This window comes from Heptranchias perlo, chromosome 41, assembly GCF_035084215.1.
Source record: "Heptranchias perlo isolate sHepPer1 chromosome 41, sHepPer1.hap1, whole genome shotgun sequence".
In the NCBI taxonomy this organism is placed as follows: domain Eukaryota; kingdom Metazoa; phylum Chordata; class Chondrichthyes; order Hexanchiformes; family Hexanchidae; genus Heptranchias; species Heptranchias perlo.
The window spans coordinates 13,057,172-13,077,356 of NC_090365.1; the positions used below are offsets into that span (position 1 = coordinate 13,057,172).

At 44.4% G+C, this 20,185-nt stretch overlaps 1 protein-coding gene across 2 annotated transcripts in view; it reads right to left on the reverse strand.

Moving 5' to 3' along the window:
- zgc:162698 (Transmembrane protein 87A-like) overlaps window positions 1-20,185 on the reverse strand; it is a 53,502-nt gene that overhangs the window by 26,628 nt on the left and 6,689 nt on the right. For both annotated transcript variants that reach the window (XM_067975126.1, XM_067975127.1), the window contains exons 3-12: window positions 18,755-18,846; window positions 15,811-15,930; window positions 14,152-14,202; window positions 12,379-12,432; window positions 9,487-9,549; window positions 8,910-8,978; window positions 6,680-6,788; window positions 2,324-2,385; window positions 1,371-1,554; window positions 801-900 (exon numbers count right to left, since the gene is read on the reverse strand). In XM_067975126.1, the coding sequence (XP_067831227.1) occupies window positions 801-900; window positions 1,371-1,554; window positions 2,324-2,385; window positions 6,680-6,788; window positions 8,910-8,978; window positions 9,487-9,549; window positions 12,379-12,432; window positions 14,152-14,202; window positions 15,811-15,930; window positions 18,755-18,846 (904 nt within the window). The remainder of the gene's footprint in view (window positions 1-800; window positions 901-1,370; window positions 1,555-2,323; window positions 2,386-6,679; window positions 6,789-8,909; window positions 8,979-9,486; window positions 9,550-12,378; window positions 12,433-14,151; window positions 14,203-15,810; window positions 15,931-18,754; window positions 18,847-20,185) is intronic.

A 20,185-nucleotide genomic window follows, 5' to 3' on the forward strand; every position in this document is an offset into this window, starting at 1 on the left:
ATGGTCATTGCCTGGCACTTATCTGGCGCGAATGTCACTTGCCACTTATCAGCCCAAGCCTGGATGCTGTCCAGGTCTTGCTGCATGCGGGCTCGGACTGTTTCATTATTTGAGGGGTTGCGAATGCAACTGAACACTGTGCAGTCATCAGCGAACATCCCCATTTCTGACCTTATGATGGAGGGAAGGTCATTGATGAAGCAGCTGAAGATGGTTGGGCCTAAGATACTGCCTAATCTGTTTTAGTGATGTTGGTTGAGGGATAAATATTGGCCAGGACACCAGGGAGAACTCCTTCTCTTCTTCGAATAGTGCCATGGGGTCTTTTACCTGAGGATAGACGGGGCCTCGGTTTAACATCTCATCCAAAAGACGGTACCTCAGACAGTGCAGCACTCCCTCAGTGCTGGAGTGTCAGCCTGGATTTTGTGCTCAAGTCTCTGGAGTGGGACTTGAACCCACAAACCTTCTGACTCAAGAGGCAAGCGGGCTACCCACTCAGCCATGGCATCAAAGTGGAGCCCAATTCTGTCTTCGCCCATGCAGTTTCCAGGAGTCATTCGCAGCACCTGGGAACGGGAGCCCTAGCCGATTTCCCACCCCCCCCCGTCTTTCCTTGGCACTGAAGCCAATTTTAGCACCTACTGGCAGCCCCAACCACATCAGCCAACTTGGTGCAGACTGGGGATTGTAAGAGAGACCTTCCTAGTTATAGCTCAGTTCCACACTAGTTGCAACCTGTAATAAGCAAGGCAGCCGCACAGCAACTCAAGAGGTAACGGGTACGCAATACATCTTACTTGACAATACCGTAGCCCAGCCCAGCAATAATGACCAGGATTCGAGCGAGGGTGCGTTTCACAGCCGACAGCAGCTCTGCAAAAATCACTGCCCCGTGAACTGTAAGAGAGTTTTAAATGAGAATTGGGTTTAATTTGTAGCTGAGTAGCTCAATATTAAAGAGACTGCTGTTAATGAACACTTGGGAATTAAAAGAAAATCAATATTTTATGAAAATAGAAGAATGAGGGGGGCCTAAAAAGAGAATTTTAAAAGTTATTTTCGCTCCCCACCCCCTCTCTTGAAGCAGTTTGGGGTTCGTGCTGGGGTATGGGCCTGTAGGGGCTGGCCTCCCTCCAGTACTTTGCCCAAGTTCTGCAGGTGTGAGGCTTGATAAGAGTGCCTGAAGGCTATGGCTGTGCAGGTGTTACAGCCAAGCCTGATACCATCCTCACCCAAGATACGTGCCCTTGCAGTGATCAGGAGTGGGAACCTTGGCTGATTTTTTTCCCCTCCCTATTGCAGCATCTACCCACTTAAATTTAGAAAAAAAATGAAGGCTGCCTGGACTCGCTCGTTTCTCCATATACCTGATACACCCTGCTGTGAGATACTTTGGAATTCTGCATAGAAGACTGCTTTCTCCAACATTCCCAGCAGGATGACCCCACCAATCCAGTACTGAATCCGGAGCAAATCCTTCCAGTAACAGGCTAGTAGGAGAAGCCAGAAAACACTGTAGAGCACATAGACGATACACATCACCATGTAAAACTGCAGAAAGAAAGACAGCGAGTGAGGCTGTATGATTCCACACGTCATTGCAACATGAACTAATTAAAGTCTGTGGGCAGTTAACGCAGTGTAATCATTATACCAGTGTGGCACCAGCATAATGAGGGAAACAGAGGCAGGAGCGATTATGCTTTAACGTGCGAGGCTCTTTCACTGCCTCTACATTGCTTTCACCGTCCAGCCAGATCCCACAAACAGCTCCGAAACAACCACCTTTTGAGCCAGATGGGAGAGTGCTGCCAACTGAGCCAAGCTGACACTCTGCAACTGGTTAGATGCAGAGTAGGAGGGAGTCAGTCTGCAAGAGGGGAGTTTGAAAGTTAGTGATGAGCTGCTATATGTAAAGTTTTCAACCACAATAAACGCAGTTGCCATTCCTTTATCATTTGATTGTGAATTGCCAGAACCTCTAAACACAATATAAACACATGGTGATCACCCATGCAGTCTGCATTTGGGGGGGCTGCTCCCTCAGTAATTGTGAAGATTGAAAACTGGTAGGAAGAGTGTAGGTTTCCAAAGCTAAACTTATATAAAATAAAACCTGTACGCATGCTCAAAACAAAGCCTGCCTGTTCATTCACAAATGAGAAGCTGGCCTGTTTTGTACATGTGCATCTTTTTATTAAATGCCCAATTCAGTTTTGAGGGTTCTCCATCCATTTCAACTAGTCCACAGATGTAACTACATCCAGAGACATCAGACTTTTTAGTAAATTGCTACCCACAGGATCAGTGCAATACTTACAATCATTAGTGGCCATTCTGCGGCAGAAATGTATCCATAGGGTCCCAACATTTCCACTTCTACTGCAGAGAGAGAGAGCACAGGATGGTAATCAATACAGAAGCCTTGAGTGTGGAGTAGGCCGATCTAACATGCACAAGTTACATTCAGGGCAAGTGACCTTTTATCACTCTGGCATGTTCACTGGATCTGGGGATTTTTAATGCAAAAATTGTGGAACTAGGCAGCAAATCACACTATGTGCAATAATTGTATAAACGCATGGGATCTGTAGCAGGATGCCACACCAGGTCACTTGCCCGAATTAAGCTACTTTCTGACAACAATGAGTGGAATAAAAGTTGATATTACTGTAGCATGACATACACAGGGTACCAGTGCCTGTTAGAAATTGGCACACTGCCTTATTACACACAGCCCTGCACAAAAACAGGCCTCCAAACGGCCAAGGATAGAACTTGAAATGCAAGCCATCGATAAGTTGATCTCACCATTTCCTATTTTCTACTCCCATCTCATGCCAGGGCTGGATGGAGCAGACTGACACTTCAAGCAGGTCAGTGTATCTGAACAGGTTAATCATGACAGGTATGGTCTGTCTTGCTCAACCTCACCCAAATACAGCAACCCACAATGCCTGTTAATACAACCACACACATAAGAACATAAGAAATAGGAGCAGGAGTAGGCCAATCGGCCCCTCGAGCCTGCTCCGCCATTCAATAAGATCATGGCTGATCTGATCCTAATCTCAAATCTAAATTCATGTCCAATTTCCTGCCCGCTCCCCGTAACCCCTAATTCCCTTTACTTCTAGGAAACTGTCGATTTCTGTTTTAAATTTATTTAATGATGTAGCTTCCTGGGGCAGCAAATTCCACAGACCTACTACCCTCTGAGTGAAGAAGTTTCTCCTCATCTCAGTTTTGAAAGAGCAGCCCCTTATTCTAAGATTATGCCCCCTCGTTCTAGTTTCACCCATCCTTGGGAACATCCTTACCGCATCCACCCGATCAAGCCCCTTCACAATCTTATATGTTTCAATAAGATCGCCTCTCATTCTTCTGAACTCCAATGAGTAGAGTCCCAATCTACTCAACCTCTCCTCATATGTCCACCCCCTCATCCCCGGGATTAACCGAGTGAACCTTCTTTGTACTGCCTCGAGAGCAAGTATGTCTTTTCTTAAGTATGGACACCAAAACTGTATGCAGTATTCCAGGTGCGGTCTCACCAATACTTTATATAACTGCAGCAATACCTCCCTGTTTTTATATTCTATCCCCCTAGCAATAAAAGCCAACATTCCGTTGGCCTTCTTGATCACCTGCTGCACCTGCATACTAACTTTTTGATTTTCTTGCACTAGGACCCCCAGATCCCTTTGTACTGCAGTACTTTCCAGTTTCACGCCATTAAGATAATAACTTGCTCTCTGATTTTTCCTGCCAAAGTGCATAACCTCACATTTTCCAATATTGTGTTGCATCTGCCAAATCTCCGCCCACTCACCCAGCCTGTCTATATTCCCCTGTAGGTTTTTTTTATGTCCTCCTCACTCTCCACTTTCCCTCCCATCTTTGTATCATCTGCAAACTTTGATATGTTACACTTGGTCCCCTCCTCCAAATCGTTAATATAGATTGTAAAGAGTTGGGGACCCAGCACCGACCCCTGCAGAACACCACTGGCTACTGGTTGCCAGTCCGAGAATGAACCATTTATCCCAACTCTCTGCTTCCTGTTAGATAACCAATCCTCCACCCATGCCAGAATATTACCCCCAATCCAATGATTCTTTATCTTGAGCAATAATCTTTTATGTGGCACCTTGTCGAATGCCTTCTGGAAGTCTAAATACACTACGTCCACTGATTCCCCTTTATCCACCACTCAAAAGGGGGAACCCAGCAGTACACTTGCAATGCAATGCTGGGTCCCAAGGGTCATTCACAAGTCACTACAGCACTTAATAAATAAAAACAGAAAACATTGTAAATAGGATGGAGAAAGGAAGAGTTAACATTTCAGATCGATGACCTTGCATTAAATCTGTTTCTTTCTCCACAGATGCTGCCTGACTTGTTGAGTATTTTCAGCATTTTCTGTATTTATTTCAGATTTTTAGCATCTGCAGTATTTGGCTTTTGACAGCACTTATTAAGTTTCACTCATCACTATGCCACAATCCTCATGTTATTTACATTTATGGTATACAGACCAACGCAAGGTAACCAAAGAACCAATATAACAATAAACAGGCTTGAACAATATAATAATAAACTGGCTTGGCATCACCTTAACACTACTTCCCATCTCACCTCGCCGACCCTCCCACCCTTTTCAGGCTCTTATGGAGTCCTGCACTGTAGGCCTTCATCCAGGTTTCACAGATCAATCTGCCAAGGTTGGCACAGGTCCAATACTGATCTAGTATCAAAGATACAAGATCATCCTCCAATCTGCTTTCCCCAATTCTTTTAGCTCCACAAAGCCAACACACCGCCCAGTTGGTATTACAAATTCTGGGTTTTATACACAGGTGTTGCGGCTTGGCTGCAAGAGACTTCAAGCAAGAGGGAGTTGAGATACTGGATGGGCTAAAAATTGATGAAGAGGAGGTATTAGAAAGGCTAGCTTCACTTAAAAGTAGGCAAGTCACCCAGTCCGGATGGGATGCATCCTAGGTTGCTGAGGGAAGTACAAGTGGAAATTGCAGAGGTACTGGCTGCAATCTTCCAATCGTCTTTAAATACAGGGGCGGTGCCAGAGGACTGGAGAATTGCAAATGTTACACCCTTGTTCAAAAAAGGGTATAAGGATAAATCCAGCAACTACAGGCCAGTCAATTTAACCTCGGTAGTGGGGAAACTTTTAGAATCAATAATCCAGGACAAAATTAAGTCACTTGGAAAAGTGCGGATTAATTAAGGAAAGCTAGCATGTATTTGTTAAAGACAAATCGTGTTTAACCAACTTGATGGAATTTTTTGATGAGGTAACAGAGAGGGTCGATGAGGGCAATGCGGTTGGTGTGTTGTATATGGACTTTCAAAAGGCATTTGATAAAGTGCCACATAATAGGCTTGTCATCAAAATTGAAGCCCATGGAATAAAGGGGGCAGTAGCAGCACGGATACGAAATTGGTTAAGTAATACGAAAGAGAGAGTAGTGGTGAACGGTTGTTTTTCAGACTGGAGGGAGGTGTACATTGGTGTTCCCCAGGGGTCGGTACTAGGACAATTGCTTTTTTTGATATATATTAATGACTTGGACCTGGGTGCACAGGGCACAATTTCAAAATCTGCAATGACACAAAACTTGGAAGGGTGGTGAACAGTGAGGAGGATAGTGATAGACTTCAAGAGGACATAGATAGGCTGGTGGAATGGGTGGACACATGGCAGATAAAATTCAACGCAGAAAAGAGTGAAGTGATACATTTTGGTAGGAAGAACGAGGAGAGGCAATATAAACTGAAGGGTATAATTCTAAAAGGGGTGCAGGAACAGAGAGATCTGGGGCATATGTGCACAAATCGTTGAAGGTGGCAGGGCAGGTTGAGAAAGCAGTTAAGAAAGCATACGGGATCCTGGGCTTTATAAATAGAGGCATAGAGTACAAAAGCAAGGCGGTTATAATGAACCTTTATAAAACGCTGGTTTGGCTACAAATTGGAATACTGTGTCTAATTCTGGGCACCGCACGTTAGGAGGGATGTGATGGCCTTATAGGGAGGGTGCAGGGAAGATCTGATGGAATGATTCCAGGGATGAGGGACTTCAGTTACGTGGATAGACTGGAGAAGCTGGGGTTGTTCTCCTTAGAGCAGAGAAGGTCGTGAGGAGATTTGATCGAGGTATTCAAAATCATGATGGGTCTGGACAGAGTAGATAAAGAGAAACTGTTCCCATTGGCGGAAGGGTCAAGAACCAGAGGACACAGATTTAAGGTGATTGTCAAAAGAACTAAAGGCGACATGAGAAAAATCTTTTTTACGCAGCGAGTGGTTATGATCTGGAATGCACTGCCTGAGGGGGTGGTGGAGGCAGATTCAATCATAGCTTTGAAAAGGGAACTGGGTAAGTACTTGAAGGGAAAAAATTTGCAGGGCTACAGGGATAGGGTGGGGGAGCAGGACTAGCTGGATTGCAGAGAACCAGCATGGACTTGACGGGCCGAATGACCTCCTTCCGTGCTGTAATCATTCCATGATTCGAAGTTACCACCTGCAGACGGCAGAGAAATTATATAAAATGATTTTCTCTGCCCAAGCCCAGTCAATCGTAGCCCACTGCCGCCTTGGCTGAAATCAGGGTGTAGTGCATTATTTTACTGCCGTACTTAGAACCTACAAATTAGATTCCAATTGCTGTTTGCAGGGGATTCAGCCTTTTGCCCTGTCTCTTGGACTTCAACGATGAAAAGGTATGGCGCATCTTCCCAGGTCCGTGTCACCGCGCCCTGCAAAACACGTCAATGAGAAACAATTTAACACAGAGCTCGACCGGCAGTCAGTCGGTGTGGCAGCGGGTTTTTAAAAAAAATTATAATTTACCTAGTTACCATGTTAAATCATCCAACATTCATGATGCATGGAATCCTCTTCAGTAAGGCAACGGTCAAAATGATGTACTGTTGCTTTGGGCCAGACCAGCATATTACAGAACAGTGACACGAGACAATCAATTGGACCTGGGTGGGGGGGGGGGGGGGGAAATGGGAATACTTCCATCAAATCTGTAGACGTGAGAATTTAACAACCTTAAGGAGTCAATTCCTTCAAAAGAGATTTATTCTTTCCATATTAAAATTATCACTCCTTTTTAAGGCCGCATATTGGGTGTGAATGAGTGCATGTCAGATTCTCCAACAACTACTTGAATTTATATAGGGTCTTTAACGTAGTCAAATGGCAGGAGATGATGTACAAGAGCAGCCTAGGTGGCTGATTTGATATTTTTCCTCTCCTCCATTCGCTGCCCTCCCCATCACCAGAGATATCACAGCAAGACTGGGAACTTCCCACCTCATGAACCATGGACACATACCTGCTCAGCATTGTGCCACAGCATGGAACAAGCTGCACAGCACTCTACCCACGTTATTTGACAGTGAAAGTTATTTTATGCAAATTTGGAGCTTATCAAGGTGAGTGAGATATATTGGTGATAGGGAACGGAACACTTTCCATTTCAGGCATCAGCATTGAGTACTCCCAGGTCAGGTACAGCACAATTATATATAAGTGAAAGCTCCCTCTCCTGTCTCAATCATGTGCCTCAGCTCTAACATCAGAAAAGTATCCTCTATTCCACGAGTGTGGCATCTTCTATTTCCCATGCCAGCCTCTCAAGAGTGAGATTGCCGTACTTAGAGCAACCTTGTGCCTTGGAATCGCATCTACTGAAAAGTCCACCTAACAACAGAGGAGACGTCTATCCCACCAGTCTGGGCTGAATTCAAACCCAGGTCCAAGAGATAGACGGCTGGCATCAAACCCACTTCAGCATATATTGGTAAAAGTGATCCAGCACACTGATGGCATCTGATAGGATTGTGCTATAACTGTGGTTGTGCATAATATTCAACCTGGACTCAGCCGTGTTGCCCCTGTGGGCGAATTGCCTGCTCACAAGAATGGTCATTAGGGTGAAGTACTGGATGGTGACCCACACCTATGGAGGCATACCCCACCCAGCAAGGAGTCAATGCCTTCAAAAAGAGAACAGAAAGGAAGAAAAACTGGCAAAAAATAAACACAAACATTTAAAGAGTGTCAGTGTTAAAACAGTGTTACTGAATATCAACACTGTATAATCCCAATCGTTTACCCTACCTTAAAACCAGAGGCATACAAGGTGAGAAGCGTTGAACCAAATATTCAGAGAAAAGTAGATAAATATTTGAAGCAGAAGATATAGGCTATAGGGAGAGTGTGGAGCACTAGGATTGTTCCATCAAAGAACTGGTACAGGCACAATCGGCTAAATGGTCTCCTTCCGTGCTGCAAACTTTTACTGTCAGTCATCTTGTCTATATTACCTCCCCATCTCTAACTTCCTCCAGTCCTACAACCTTCCGAGATCTCTGCGCTCCTCCAATTCTGGCCTCTTGCGTATCCCCGATTTCCTTCGGCCCCTCATTGGCTGTGGTGCCTTCAGCTGCCTAGGCCCCAAGCTCTGGAATTCCCTCTCTAAACCTCTCCGCCTCGCTACTTCGCTCTCCTCTAAGATGCTCACTAAAACCTACCTCTTTGACCAAGCTTTTGGTCACGTCCTAATATCTCCTTGGCTCGTTGTCAAATTTTGTCTGATATCGCTTCTGTGAAGCGCCTTGGGATGTTTTACTACGTTAAAGGTGCTATATAAATGCAAGTTGTTGTTGTTTGGGCTGTCAGGTACAGAACCTAGCAGGCATGAACTATCTCACTGACCCGAGTGAAGGAAGGGGAGAAGACAGTAAAAAAGGTGGTTGGGAAGAACAGGCATTTCACCTCAATTAATGACTTACTAACTAACGGGAGACACAAAGTAGGGTAACCTGAAATGGCTAAAAGGGAGGAGAAGGGGAAAACAAACTTACCGGGTGCTTGGCTACTTCTGTGGCTTTAGTTGGTTTTTCCTGTTCATTCTTTGGTTGCTCGTCTTTTTTCTGGAAGAAAATACAAGGATTGTTGCTTTTTGGCTGCTCTGTTCCTGTCAGTTTGAAGAGGCATTTACAGCACAACTCACAGACTTCGCCTGCCAATCATCCTTATGGACTATAATGGAAAAATGGCAGTCACAGATAAGTCAAGTCTTGAGCCAGTCACTAAAGACTTGGTCTTGTATTTTCACAGGCAGACCCAGTCGGTAGTGTAGTGGTTATGGTAATAGACTAGCAAACTCAGAGGTGACAAGTTCAAATTGAATTTATTAACTTGGTAAATTGCGGGTTGGTACAAGGCAAAAAAAAACCCCACGACAGCCACATGTTCACTTGCCCCAGGGAGGGAGCCTGCCAGGTCGGGCCTACATGCGAGTCCAGTCCCACACTACCTTGCTTACTTTTAATGCCCTCTGAAGAGGCCCAACTAGCTATTCAATTGTTCAGGGCAATAAATGAAGCCTTGCCAATGTTGCATGTCCCAGGAACAACTTAAAATGAAAATAACACTTACTGCCTGTTTGGCTTCTTGTGTTTTAGTTGCTGCACCTTCACCATTCGGTTTTTTCAATTTTTCCTGGAGAAAAGAAACGAAAGCATCAATTTCAGAAAAATAATCGAGAAACCCAAGTGAAGGCCAAAGGCCTATAGTACAGGATACTAAACGGTGAAGCGTGTAGGAGAGAAAATTAACTAAATTGAGCAGCGATTACGTGTTGGAAACTTGGATTTTAAAAGCCTGAAGATTGCAGGAGGAAAGAAAAGCTGAGGTAGGTCCCATAGTTCTCAGGTATCTAGGAGACACTGTGAGGAGTCTCAATCCCATAACACTCATGATGCTCGACACCATCCAGGACAAAGCAGCCCACTTGATTGGCACCCCATCCACCACCTTAAACATTCACTCCCTCCATCACCGGCACACCATGGCTGCAGTGTGTACCATCTACAAGATGCACTGCAGCAACTCTCCAAGGCTTCTTCGACAGCACCTCCCAAACTCGCGACCTCTACCACCTATATGGACAAGGGCAGCAGGCGCATGGGAACAACACCACCTGCACGTTCCCCTCCAAGTCACACACCATCCCGACTTGGAAATATATCGCCGTTCCTTCATCGTCGCTGGGTCAAAATCCTGGAACTCCCTACTTAACAGCACTGTGGGAGAACCTTCACCACACGGATTGCAGCGGTTCAAGAAGGCAGCTCACCACCTTCTCGAGGGCAATTAGGGATGAGCAATAAATGCTGGCCTTGTCAGTGACGTCTACATCCCATGCATGAATAATAAAAAATGAAGACGGAGGAAGAAAGAGGTGTCTTAGGAGAGCAGATGATACAAGAGAGGAAAGATCAGAGAAGCAATGAATATAGTCATGTCAATAGCATAGAGAAAGATAAGAAAGGAAATGAAGGGCAGAGAGGGACGGGCAGGAAGTCTGGGCCTTTTGTATCAGAATACCTCCCCATTAAATCAACTCATTTGAGCCTAATCAGAGAGCAACTCACGCCTCCATTCATTACTCTCCCCATTTAAAATTTTTCCCCTATTTAATGGAAATAACATTCTCTAGTAAGTTTTAGAGAACCTACTGTGGACCCAAGTCCCAAAACAACAACAATTTCTATTTATATAGCACCTTTTAACATAGTAAAATATCCCACGGCTCTTATACTGTACCATAAACACAGCACCACAAAAATCAGTCCAAAATTGGCCAAATGTGGAGACCCAAAACTATTAAAATTTTTGCCATTGAAATTTGGACACTACCCTCCCGCCCCTCCCCCCCAACAAACCCCAGATAACCATAGCTACAGCAAGTCATTTGTTGTCATTTGCACTGCCCCTGGATATTTTATGTGTCGTTTCGATACTTGAGTAGTAAATTTCATTACACGTGCGAAGCGTAGAAAAGGCTGTGGCACTGCACCAAATCATGTGCCCTAACTACATTCCAAGACTCCCTTTCCTAAGCAACAGCTAAACACCCATTTCTTCACATGACCTTTACACAGAAGGAACTAGGGCGGCATTTACACTACAGCTGTAGTGCCAGTATGAAATAGTTTTGCCTTGCAGGGATGTAAAGGCAGCCTGAATCCGGAGTTAGGGGTTGACATGATGGGCCGAACGACCTCCTGCTGTATGATGATTCTATTTGGCCCGACACCAAAACGAAGTTTGCTGGAGAGACTTTCTTAGTGTGCCATTTACATTACAAGTTTGGCATCAGAGGCACCATAAGATAGGGTCTCCAAACAGATCCACACCAAAGAACAAGATCTGAACAAGTATTTAGATTTGCACCAGAAATAGCAATCGCTAGACAAATTTAGATGTGAAGCCATAAAGGCAGGAGTAGCAGCAGGTAACGAGTTGCGGCATGTATCGAGCTGGAGAGGACCAGACCCGTTCAACACGCTTTTCAATCTCCATTCATAGTTTCTGTTTGTGAACTGAACTCTTCCACTGTGACGGGCTTCATTACTGCAGGGTCCTCCCACAGAGTTTTCACTATTTCAGCCAAGATACATCCCAAGGTGCTAAGACTGAGCTAACAAGAGATTTAGCTGAGTGGAGTAAACTCATCTCCTATGTGACACTTTAATTGCTCTGACTGTGCTGTAACTATATGGGGGATTAACGAGATTGTGGTTTAAAGGGGGAGGAAAATCTAGGCGAGTGCATTTTTAAGTTAGGCATTAATGTTTCTAAAATCATTTAAGTAATGAATCCTCACCCAGAAAGATCTTTTCAGAATGACACTCCAAATATTTACCGCAGCTTCTTTAGAAATATGAAGTGTTCACTCCCATGGGTTAGTAGATAAAGATAGCACCAGGTACAGACCAGGAAGGTTTCATGGGCTGTGCCAAGTTATGTGACCTCAACCAAAAGGTCAGGTGAAGCTCTAAAATGGGCCTCACTGCCCCACTTTAGGAAAGGGAAACCAACTGGTTGTCTGCTCTCAGTCAATTCCCTGCCAAAGAAAGAATAGGAATGAGATTTAGCTCAGGTTTCAAAAGAACAGCTGCTTGGTTGAGGTACTAGAGCACAGCTAATGGAGGCGAGTGCATGTAACTGTACCCCACATAAGTCAGCGCCTTCAGGAAAGGAGGATGAATAATGAAGAATGTGGATCAACAAAAATGAGGGTACATTTTCTAAGACCCAGGGTCTCGCAAGCAGCTGATACAGATTGGAAAAATGCACATGTGCGGCCCCTGATTTGCCATGCATTGAATTCAATGACAGATAATCTCAGAAAATGTATCCCAAGAAGTGCTCTTCACTAAACATTTGCTCCTCTGCGTTTTACACACATAACCCAGCTTTTATAAGAAAATGTCTGGATATTCCCCTCCACCCCGTCTTACACATGGCGCAGCCAAGTCTTACCTCCTTGCTTTCTGTATTTCTTTTGGTTATTGGTTTGGGCGCAGGTTCAATGTCCTGTAAATATTCATTTAAAGCAACATTTAGATACAAGCCACTTAGTACAAATCAACACAAATTGCACAGCTGGTTACGGCAGTGAGAAGCTGAGCTATATAAAACCAGGAAGCTTCGCGGTTCGATCCCCGGTCTACGTTGATCTCAGCTGGGACAGCAATAGTGGTGCGGCAATTAGCCTCACTACAGCTGCATTAGGGAGGCTCAAAAATTGTTCAGCCATTGACAAGGCAGTGGCATGGACACTGAGCGCCAAGCCTATACTAGTACATCAGCTGTATCCAAGTAACTCAGTACAGACTGGACCCGAGACCTTCCTGTACTGGACGTCTCAGCAACTCACTGCCTTCAACAGCTGAGCCATCGAAGGAGTGTTGGGTGGTCCTATTCTATTAAATAATATAGAAACAAAGAAAATAGGAGCAGGAGTAGGCCATTGAGCCTGCTCCGCCATTCAATATGATCATGGCTGATCCTCTATCTCTACTCTCTCCCTATACCCTTGGATGCCTTTTGTGTCTAGAAATCTATCTAGCTCCTTCTTAAATATATTCAGTGACTTGGCCTCTGCAGCCTTCTGTGGTAGAGAATTCCACAGGTTTACCACCCTCTGAGTGAAGAAATTTCTCCTCATCTCAGTCCTAAATGTCCTACCCTGCATCCTGAGACTGTGAGCTCTCGTTCTGGACCCCCCAGCCAGGGGAAACATCATCCCTGCATCCAGTCTATCTAGCCCTGTCAGAATTTTATATGTTTCAATGAGATCCCCTCTCATTCGTCTACACTCGAGTCTACAGGCAGAGTTGACCCAATCTCTCCTCATACGACAGTCCTGCCATCCCAGGAATCAGTCTGGTGAAACTTCGCTGCACTCCCTCTATGGCAAGTATATCCTTTCTTAGATAAGGAGACCAAAACTGCACACAATACTCCAGGTGTGGTCTCACCAAGGCCCTGTATAACTGCAGTAAGACATCCTTGCTCCTGTACTCAAATCCTCTTGCAATGAAGGCCAACATTCCATTTGCCTTCCTAACTGCTTGCTGCACCTGCATGTTTGCTTTCAGCGACTGGTGTACAAGAACACCCAGGTCCCTTTGTACATCAACATTTCCCAATCTATCACCATTTAAATAATACACTGCCTTTCTGTTTTTCCTTCCGAAGTGGATAACTTCACATTTATCCACATTATACTGCATCTGCCATGTATTTGCCCACTCACTCAACTTGTCTAAATTGCCTTGAAGCCTCTTTGCATCCTCCTCACAACTCACAATCCCACCTAGTTTTGTGTCGTTAGCAAACTTGGAAATATTACATTTGGTTCCCTCATCCAAATCATTGATGTATATTGTGAATAGCTGGGGCCTAAGCACTGATCCCTGCGATACCCTATTAGTCACTGCCTGCCACCCAGAAAAAGACCCATTTATTCCTACTCTCTGTCTCCTCTCTTAACTAATTTTAAATCCATGCCAGTATATTACCCCCAATCCCATGGGCTTTAATTTTGCACACTAACCTCTTTATATAATCTTCCACAGCCACTACAGTGATGGATGTCCGTCATACTACAGACTTACTAGCTTCGCAAAACACGGTTGTTACAATATTACTAGAAGTTATTAGGAGGTTAAACACAGTAACTACAGTAATGTGATATCAATTGTGAAACTGAGAAGGGGTTAATTGCTGACTTTTTAAAAAAATTCTTACCGGAATCCCTTTCTCCAATGGTTTTGGTTGGTCAAAGAATTTTACTTGCAACTGAAAAAGAATTCAGAAAGAAGTAAGCACTCAGAATTGTACACAGCAACTTGCATTTATATAGTGCCTTTAACGTCGTAAAAAATCCCAAGGCACCACGAGATTTATACAGAGGTATCACATCACAACACAAGGGTACACGTACTATATATTTAGTTTTTTTAAACATTTGTATAGGAAACATCACTCTCTATTTTATCTGTATAGCACGAAGGACAATGCTCCTCTGAATCTTCCTCCTTCGTTCCTCCTAAGCCATCCTATAATGCTCTTCCTCCCCATGCTCAAAGCAAGATTCTTAACCCCAAGTTAACACATCCTTTCCCAAGTGCTCACAACTGTGGAACTGCCCCCTACAATTTTCAGGCTTTTTAAAACCCAAACTTAGTGTCAACTAACCACTACTTCCAAGTTAATCGCATCGACTCTTTTCCAGAGATGCCAACTTGTCGTACATAATACGGAGACTCCGAGTTTTTCCATTAACTTTGGTTAGCAGAATTTTGTCCAATCTTGGGAGAAGATTCAGACAGCCAGAGCTGAAAAAATTAAATGCACTAAATGCAGTGGGTTGGCATCTCAGTTTTTCAACCTTGGCAGTTGCCCCACTCTACAGTTTTGCATTTAATTTGTAGCACAGGCGAAACCATTAACGCACTGAGTGAAGATACACATACTCCATGATAGTCACCACAAATGGCGCTGCTCCAGGGCTGGATAGTCCAACACACGGGATTCACCACAAACAAAGCTACCTTGTGAATGGTGCCGTTACAGAGGGCCAGTCACTGCATCACTAGATGGAATGAAAACCAAAGAGCCACCCTGGGCTGTTCTTGAGCACCTCCTACCAGCCAGCTATCATCGACATTAAACAGAACCGTGAGCGGGTATCCAGCCTTTCCTCTCCGCTGGGAGAAGGTACATGGCACAAGGAAAGAAGGGGGAGAAAACAAATGACGAGAGAAGCCAGAACACCATGCAATGCAATGGAATAATAACTCCAGCATGGTGTCAGGAACAAACAGGAGGAGGCCGTTCAGCCCCTCAAGCCATTCAATTAGATCATGGTGAATATGTATCTTAACTCTATATACCCACCCTCGTTCCACATCCCTCAATACCCTTGCCTAACTAAAATAAAGATCAGTTTAAAATAAAGGTCAGAAGATTGGTTTGAATGCCGAATGCCTTTTATCCATCTTACCTTATGCACATTGACTACTAACTAACATCTGGGACCTCAGTTTAATGTCGTAGCTGAAGTGCGGTTTCTCTCAGCAATGCACTGGAATGTCAGCATAATGTAGGGCTCGAACCTATCAACTCTGAGCCAGGGAATGGAGTTCTACAAACCGAGCCAAGATGACACTAGAGGCTAGAAAGTACTGCACTGGACAAATGCTAAACACATGCACATGACATTCCTCTGTCCACTATTTTACCATGGGGGTCAGCATGTTTATTTTAAATGGGTTATTGGCTCAGTTAAAGTAGCAGGCAATGGGTTGTGATTGAACATGTTCATCATGCACTAACATTGTCAACAATAATTCCTAGGCTCCTATTGTAAAACCTGGTCCAAATTTCGAATGAGAAGCTGCCTACCTCCCCACCGATACTGTTTTTGCGACACTCAATGGAATTGTACCGATGCAGGACGTAACGGCCACTTCCATCTTTTTGTTGTTCTATGACAGAGCCAAAATATTTTTCTGCCATCTTATCCTACCGGAGAAAAACAATTATTACAGGACACCAGCAAAAAAATACATTGGGACTCTTCTATAAAGGTACTTTGGGAAGATGCACCCAGTTACTTATAGGCTTGCCTATAATTGCTTATTACAAATTACAATGGCGATAATCTGTAGCTCAGAGTACGGGGCAGTAGTTATACACTGTACGCCAACTTTATACAGCTGTGCTCCATGCAAGGTCTTCAGCAATTTTATTTCTGTTGCTCATTTCCCACTCTTGTAACCCTCCTCCCACCTTAGGGTCCCAGGCAGGTGATCTCCCACAAGGAGCCCGTATGGAGAGGGAGCTAGAGAAGGAGAGAGTGACCTCGCAATTGCCCCCCGCTTTTCAGCTCTCCCGATGTCACTGACTCTTGTTGGGGGATATGGAACCACCAGCAGCCTTCCAGTTCCATGCCCAGGTAGCCATTTTAAGAGTGCTCTGGCCAATTGGTCATTTAAAATAGAACAATACTGGAAAAATATTGTCCTTCTGTTCCCTAAACTACAAAGTTTATGAAATCCTAAAACAAAGACTTTCTACCACAAAGTGGCGCTGCACAGCACTTACAAAGGACATCATTGGCCACCCACGACATTAAGGACTTAATTCTCAGCAAAAGAAGCTGTAAAATTATCGACTCGCGAATGTGGGCTGCAAACTAGTAATCAGATAAATACAGTCTCCACCGCTTAATGCGGCACGTAAATTGCACTCGCACAAACCCGCTATACGCGATGGCCAGTATAACGCGGCAGTGTTAATAAAATTTTAAATCATTTTAATTATTTTAAATCACTTTAACATGGCAACGGTGGAAAAGGATAGGAGAGGATAGGAGAAAAATCTGGAGGCAGTGTTCAAGGATACGAAACCCACATTTTAAATTGTAGAAGAAATGGAAGCCTAAGGGAAGTGAAGTCTGCCTCAATAAGGTTTCTTTATTACATTCAGTGCGCCTTAATGAGGTGCGGACTAGTGAGTTAACCCAACCGTTTCTGCTCGCAGTAAACAGAGCACTTAAGACGCTATAACCTGCAACTTTGAAACTGACATTAATGCGAAGGGATAATGGTTATTGCTTTTTGGACAATATAAGCTTGTTTTAAACGTGGACGTTTTTAATGGTGGGGACTGTACAGGCCACGTGAGGCCATCTGGCCCATCGAGCTCATCCTTCCATAGAAACCTATCATCGCCCCACGACATAGCATCTAACCGCCTTACAGAGTGCTCACCTCGCCTCCTTTATACTATCAGGGGGTCCCTTCAATGTATCAATCTTTGTGAAAAGACGTTCCCCCCCCTAAAATCAGTCCTGAACTTGCTTTTTACCAAAAAGACTTGCATTTATATAGCGCCTTACACGACCTCAGGACGTCCCAAGTCACTTCAAGTAGTTTGGAACTGTCGTCACTGTTGTAATGTACCAGTTTGTACCCATGCCCCCATGACCTGCAGTACTTGTTTAACTCAAAGCAGTGCCCCAGATTTACCTTTTCTATTCCATTTAGCACCTCAAACCCCATACGAAGATACTTCCCTCCTGGAATGTTTTCCGAAATTACTAGTACAATTCAAGTCAGAGGACGTTGTCATCCAATTGTCGTGTGTTCTGCTCAGATGGCACCACGAGTACCGTGTCACTGAGACACAAGAGAGATATTCAACCGCCGGAAGGGCCACGAGGCTGATCCCTATTGTTAGGGGTCTGAGTTAGGCAGAAAGACTGGAGAAAAATGGGCTTTTCAGGCCAATGATGTCCTTTGCAAGTGCTGTGCAGTGCCACTTTGTGGTAGAAAGTCTCTACTTCAGGATTTCATAAACTCTGTATTTTAGGGAACGGAAGCATCTTGAGAGGTGAGGACATAAGGACAGTAAAAAGGTATGAAAAGGTAAATCCAGAAAAAAAAGGCTTGAATTTATATAGCACCTTTCACAACCTCAGGATATCCCAAAGCGCCTTACAGCCAATTAAGTACTTTTGAAGTGTAGTCACTGTTGTAATGTAGGAAATGTGGCAGACAATTTGCGCACAGCAAGATCCCACAAACAACAATGTGATAATGACCAGATAATCTGTTTTTTTAAGTGATGTTGGTTGAGGGATAAATATTGGCCAGGACACCGGGGAGGATTCCTCAGCTCTTCTTTGAATAGTGCCATGGGATCTTTTATGTCCACCTGAAAGGGCAGACAGGGCCTTGGTTTAACGTCCCATCCGAAAGACGGCACCTCCGGCAATGCAGCACTCCCTCAAAAAATACTTTGGATTAAATTGGGGGAGTGGGACAAGGAGAGGCAGGTTGAAATTACTAAAAGGCAAATTTAGGACTGACATCAGGGTGATGATGCAATGGAGTAGTGGAAAAGTCCTGGAACCATTTAAGAAATAATTAGCTGCTGAAATGGAGAGACTTTTAGGGTCTTTCTGGATGGATGAATTAAGGAGGAAAGAATGGACTGCCTCATCTGTAATTATCTTGTGATCTTGCATAAATTGTATGTAAATAATATTGCAAGTTCCCTCCCCCCCGCCTTCAAAACTGAAAATGTTGGAGAAGCACAGCAGGTCAAGCAGTGTATGCGAGAGAATAGATTAACATTTCGAATATAAGTTTCATCAATTCTGACGGAGGATGGTCACAATCGAAATGCTGACCTTTCCCTTTCAGACTTGGAGCGTATTTTCAGCATTTTCTGTTTTTATTTCAGATTTCCACCATTCATAGTTTTTCTTTTTATCACTGCTGAACAGAAAACGCAGCCAGGGATTTTTTTACTTTTAAAATCAAGGGCAAACATCACTTACATTCATCGCAAAGAATTCATCGTAACAGCGCGAACTCCTCAAATACCACGCGACGCTCAGGTTTACTGGAGGGTCACAGTTCTTCTGTGTCCCTGAAAAACAAGAGAAAAGTAATTGTTACCTGCCTCTGGCCGATTATAATGGGCCTAAGGTATTGAATCACCTCCCACCCCCCGCCCCGCCCTCCAAAGAGAATGATCATCACAACTCGGGCAGGCATGAGGCTTATTGGGACATGGGAAGGGAGCGTTTCAGGATGTTGTGAAGCTGTGATACACCCTGAGAATCTGGTTAGGACTCGTGGCCAATACCTGAAAATAGGAAGTAAGCTCTCAAAATTATTTCTACTACTGTTTTACGAAAGGTTTGGGGACGGGGATGGGGAGGGAGGGGGAGAATACATAGTGGGTCGTTGTTCATTGGGTAAAAGCATTGCCCAGGATGCACCATAAAGACCTGGAAGCTTCCAGGTTCAGTGGTCTGGTCTATGCTGATCTCAAACAGGACGACTCTACAATTGGCCTCAGTGCCTGTGAGCCACACAGCGAGGAGCAATCTACTAGGGTTCCTGACCCGATCGCTAGTGGCGAGGACTCCGGGCGAGAATGGGGCAGCAGGTAAAGAGCAGGAGTCACTGCAACAGTTGTTTATTTCACTGCAAAGTCAAAGAACTGATAAAAACGAAATAAAACAAGGTACAAAGAAAGCAGCGGGACGCTGCAGTGTCTGATCACTGCAGCTGCTCAACGATAAAGGGGCAAAATTTGCAATGGGACGTGGAGCCACAGTAACACAGACTGAGTCAAAAAAATGGTAAAAGAAGTGAGAAGTGGCATGAGGACTCAAATGTTTTATTTATAAAGGCAGAGCATGTAAACAAAGGGGCACACTGTGTGCTTCTACTGCACGTGGACACTTGAAATAAAGATCTCTGGAGTTTTCCCAGTGGGGCAACCAGATCCCAAAAAACAGGGTTTCAGCTAGGGGAATGGAGTTTTTTTTTAAAAATAGAGGTTAATTAACTGCACACAGCTCCTATAAGAAAATAATTCTCCCCTTGTCCTGCCCCAGGACTTTCACCATTCTCTGGTCACAATCCCAGGCAGCTGACCCACTCCCAGACTTCCATTTTGTAAATGAATGATTGGAGGTACGATAGAGGCCGAAGTAAGTCATACTCTCATGTCCCCTGCCTGTGGGGTGCATCCAACTACGGCTGTGCTGCAGGCCAACTTCAAGTCTGCTTGGCTCCTCTCCGGAAAGCCCTCGACCGAAAGGAGGAATGTGCATGTAGGCCATGGTTGGGGGAAGAGACTGCATTAGACTCTGTAGCACAGTGTTTCGGTGCACCAGCACACTGCAGCACCAGCAGCTACCGAGTTAAACCCAAAATAATCCCACCTCCAACAATATGGCCATTCACCCCGCACC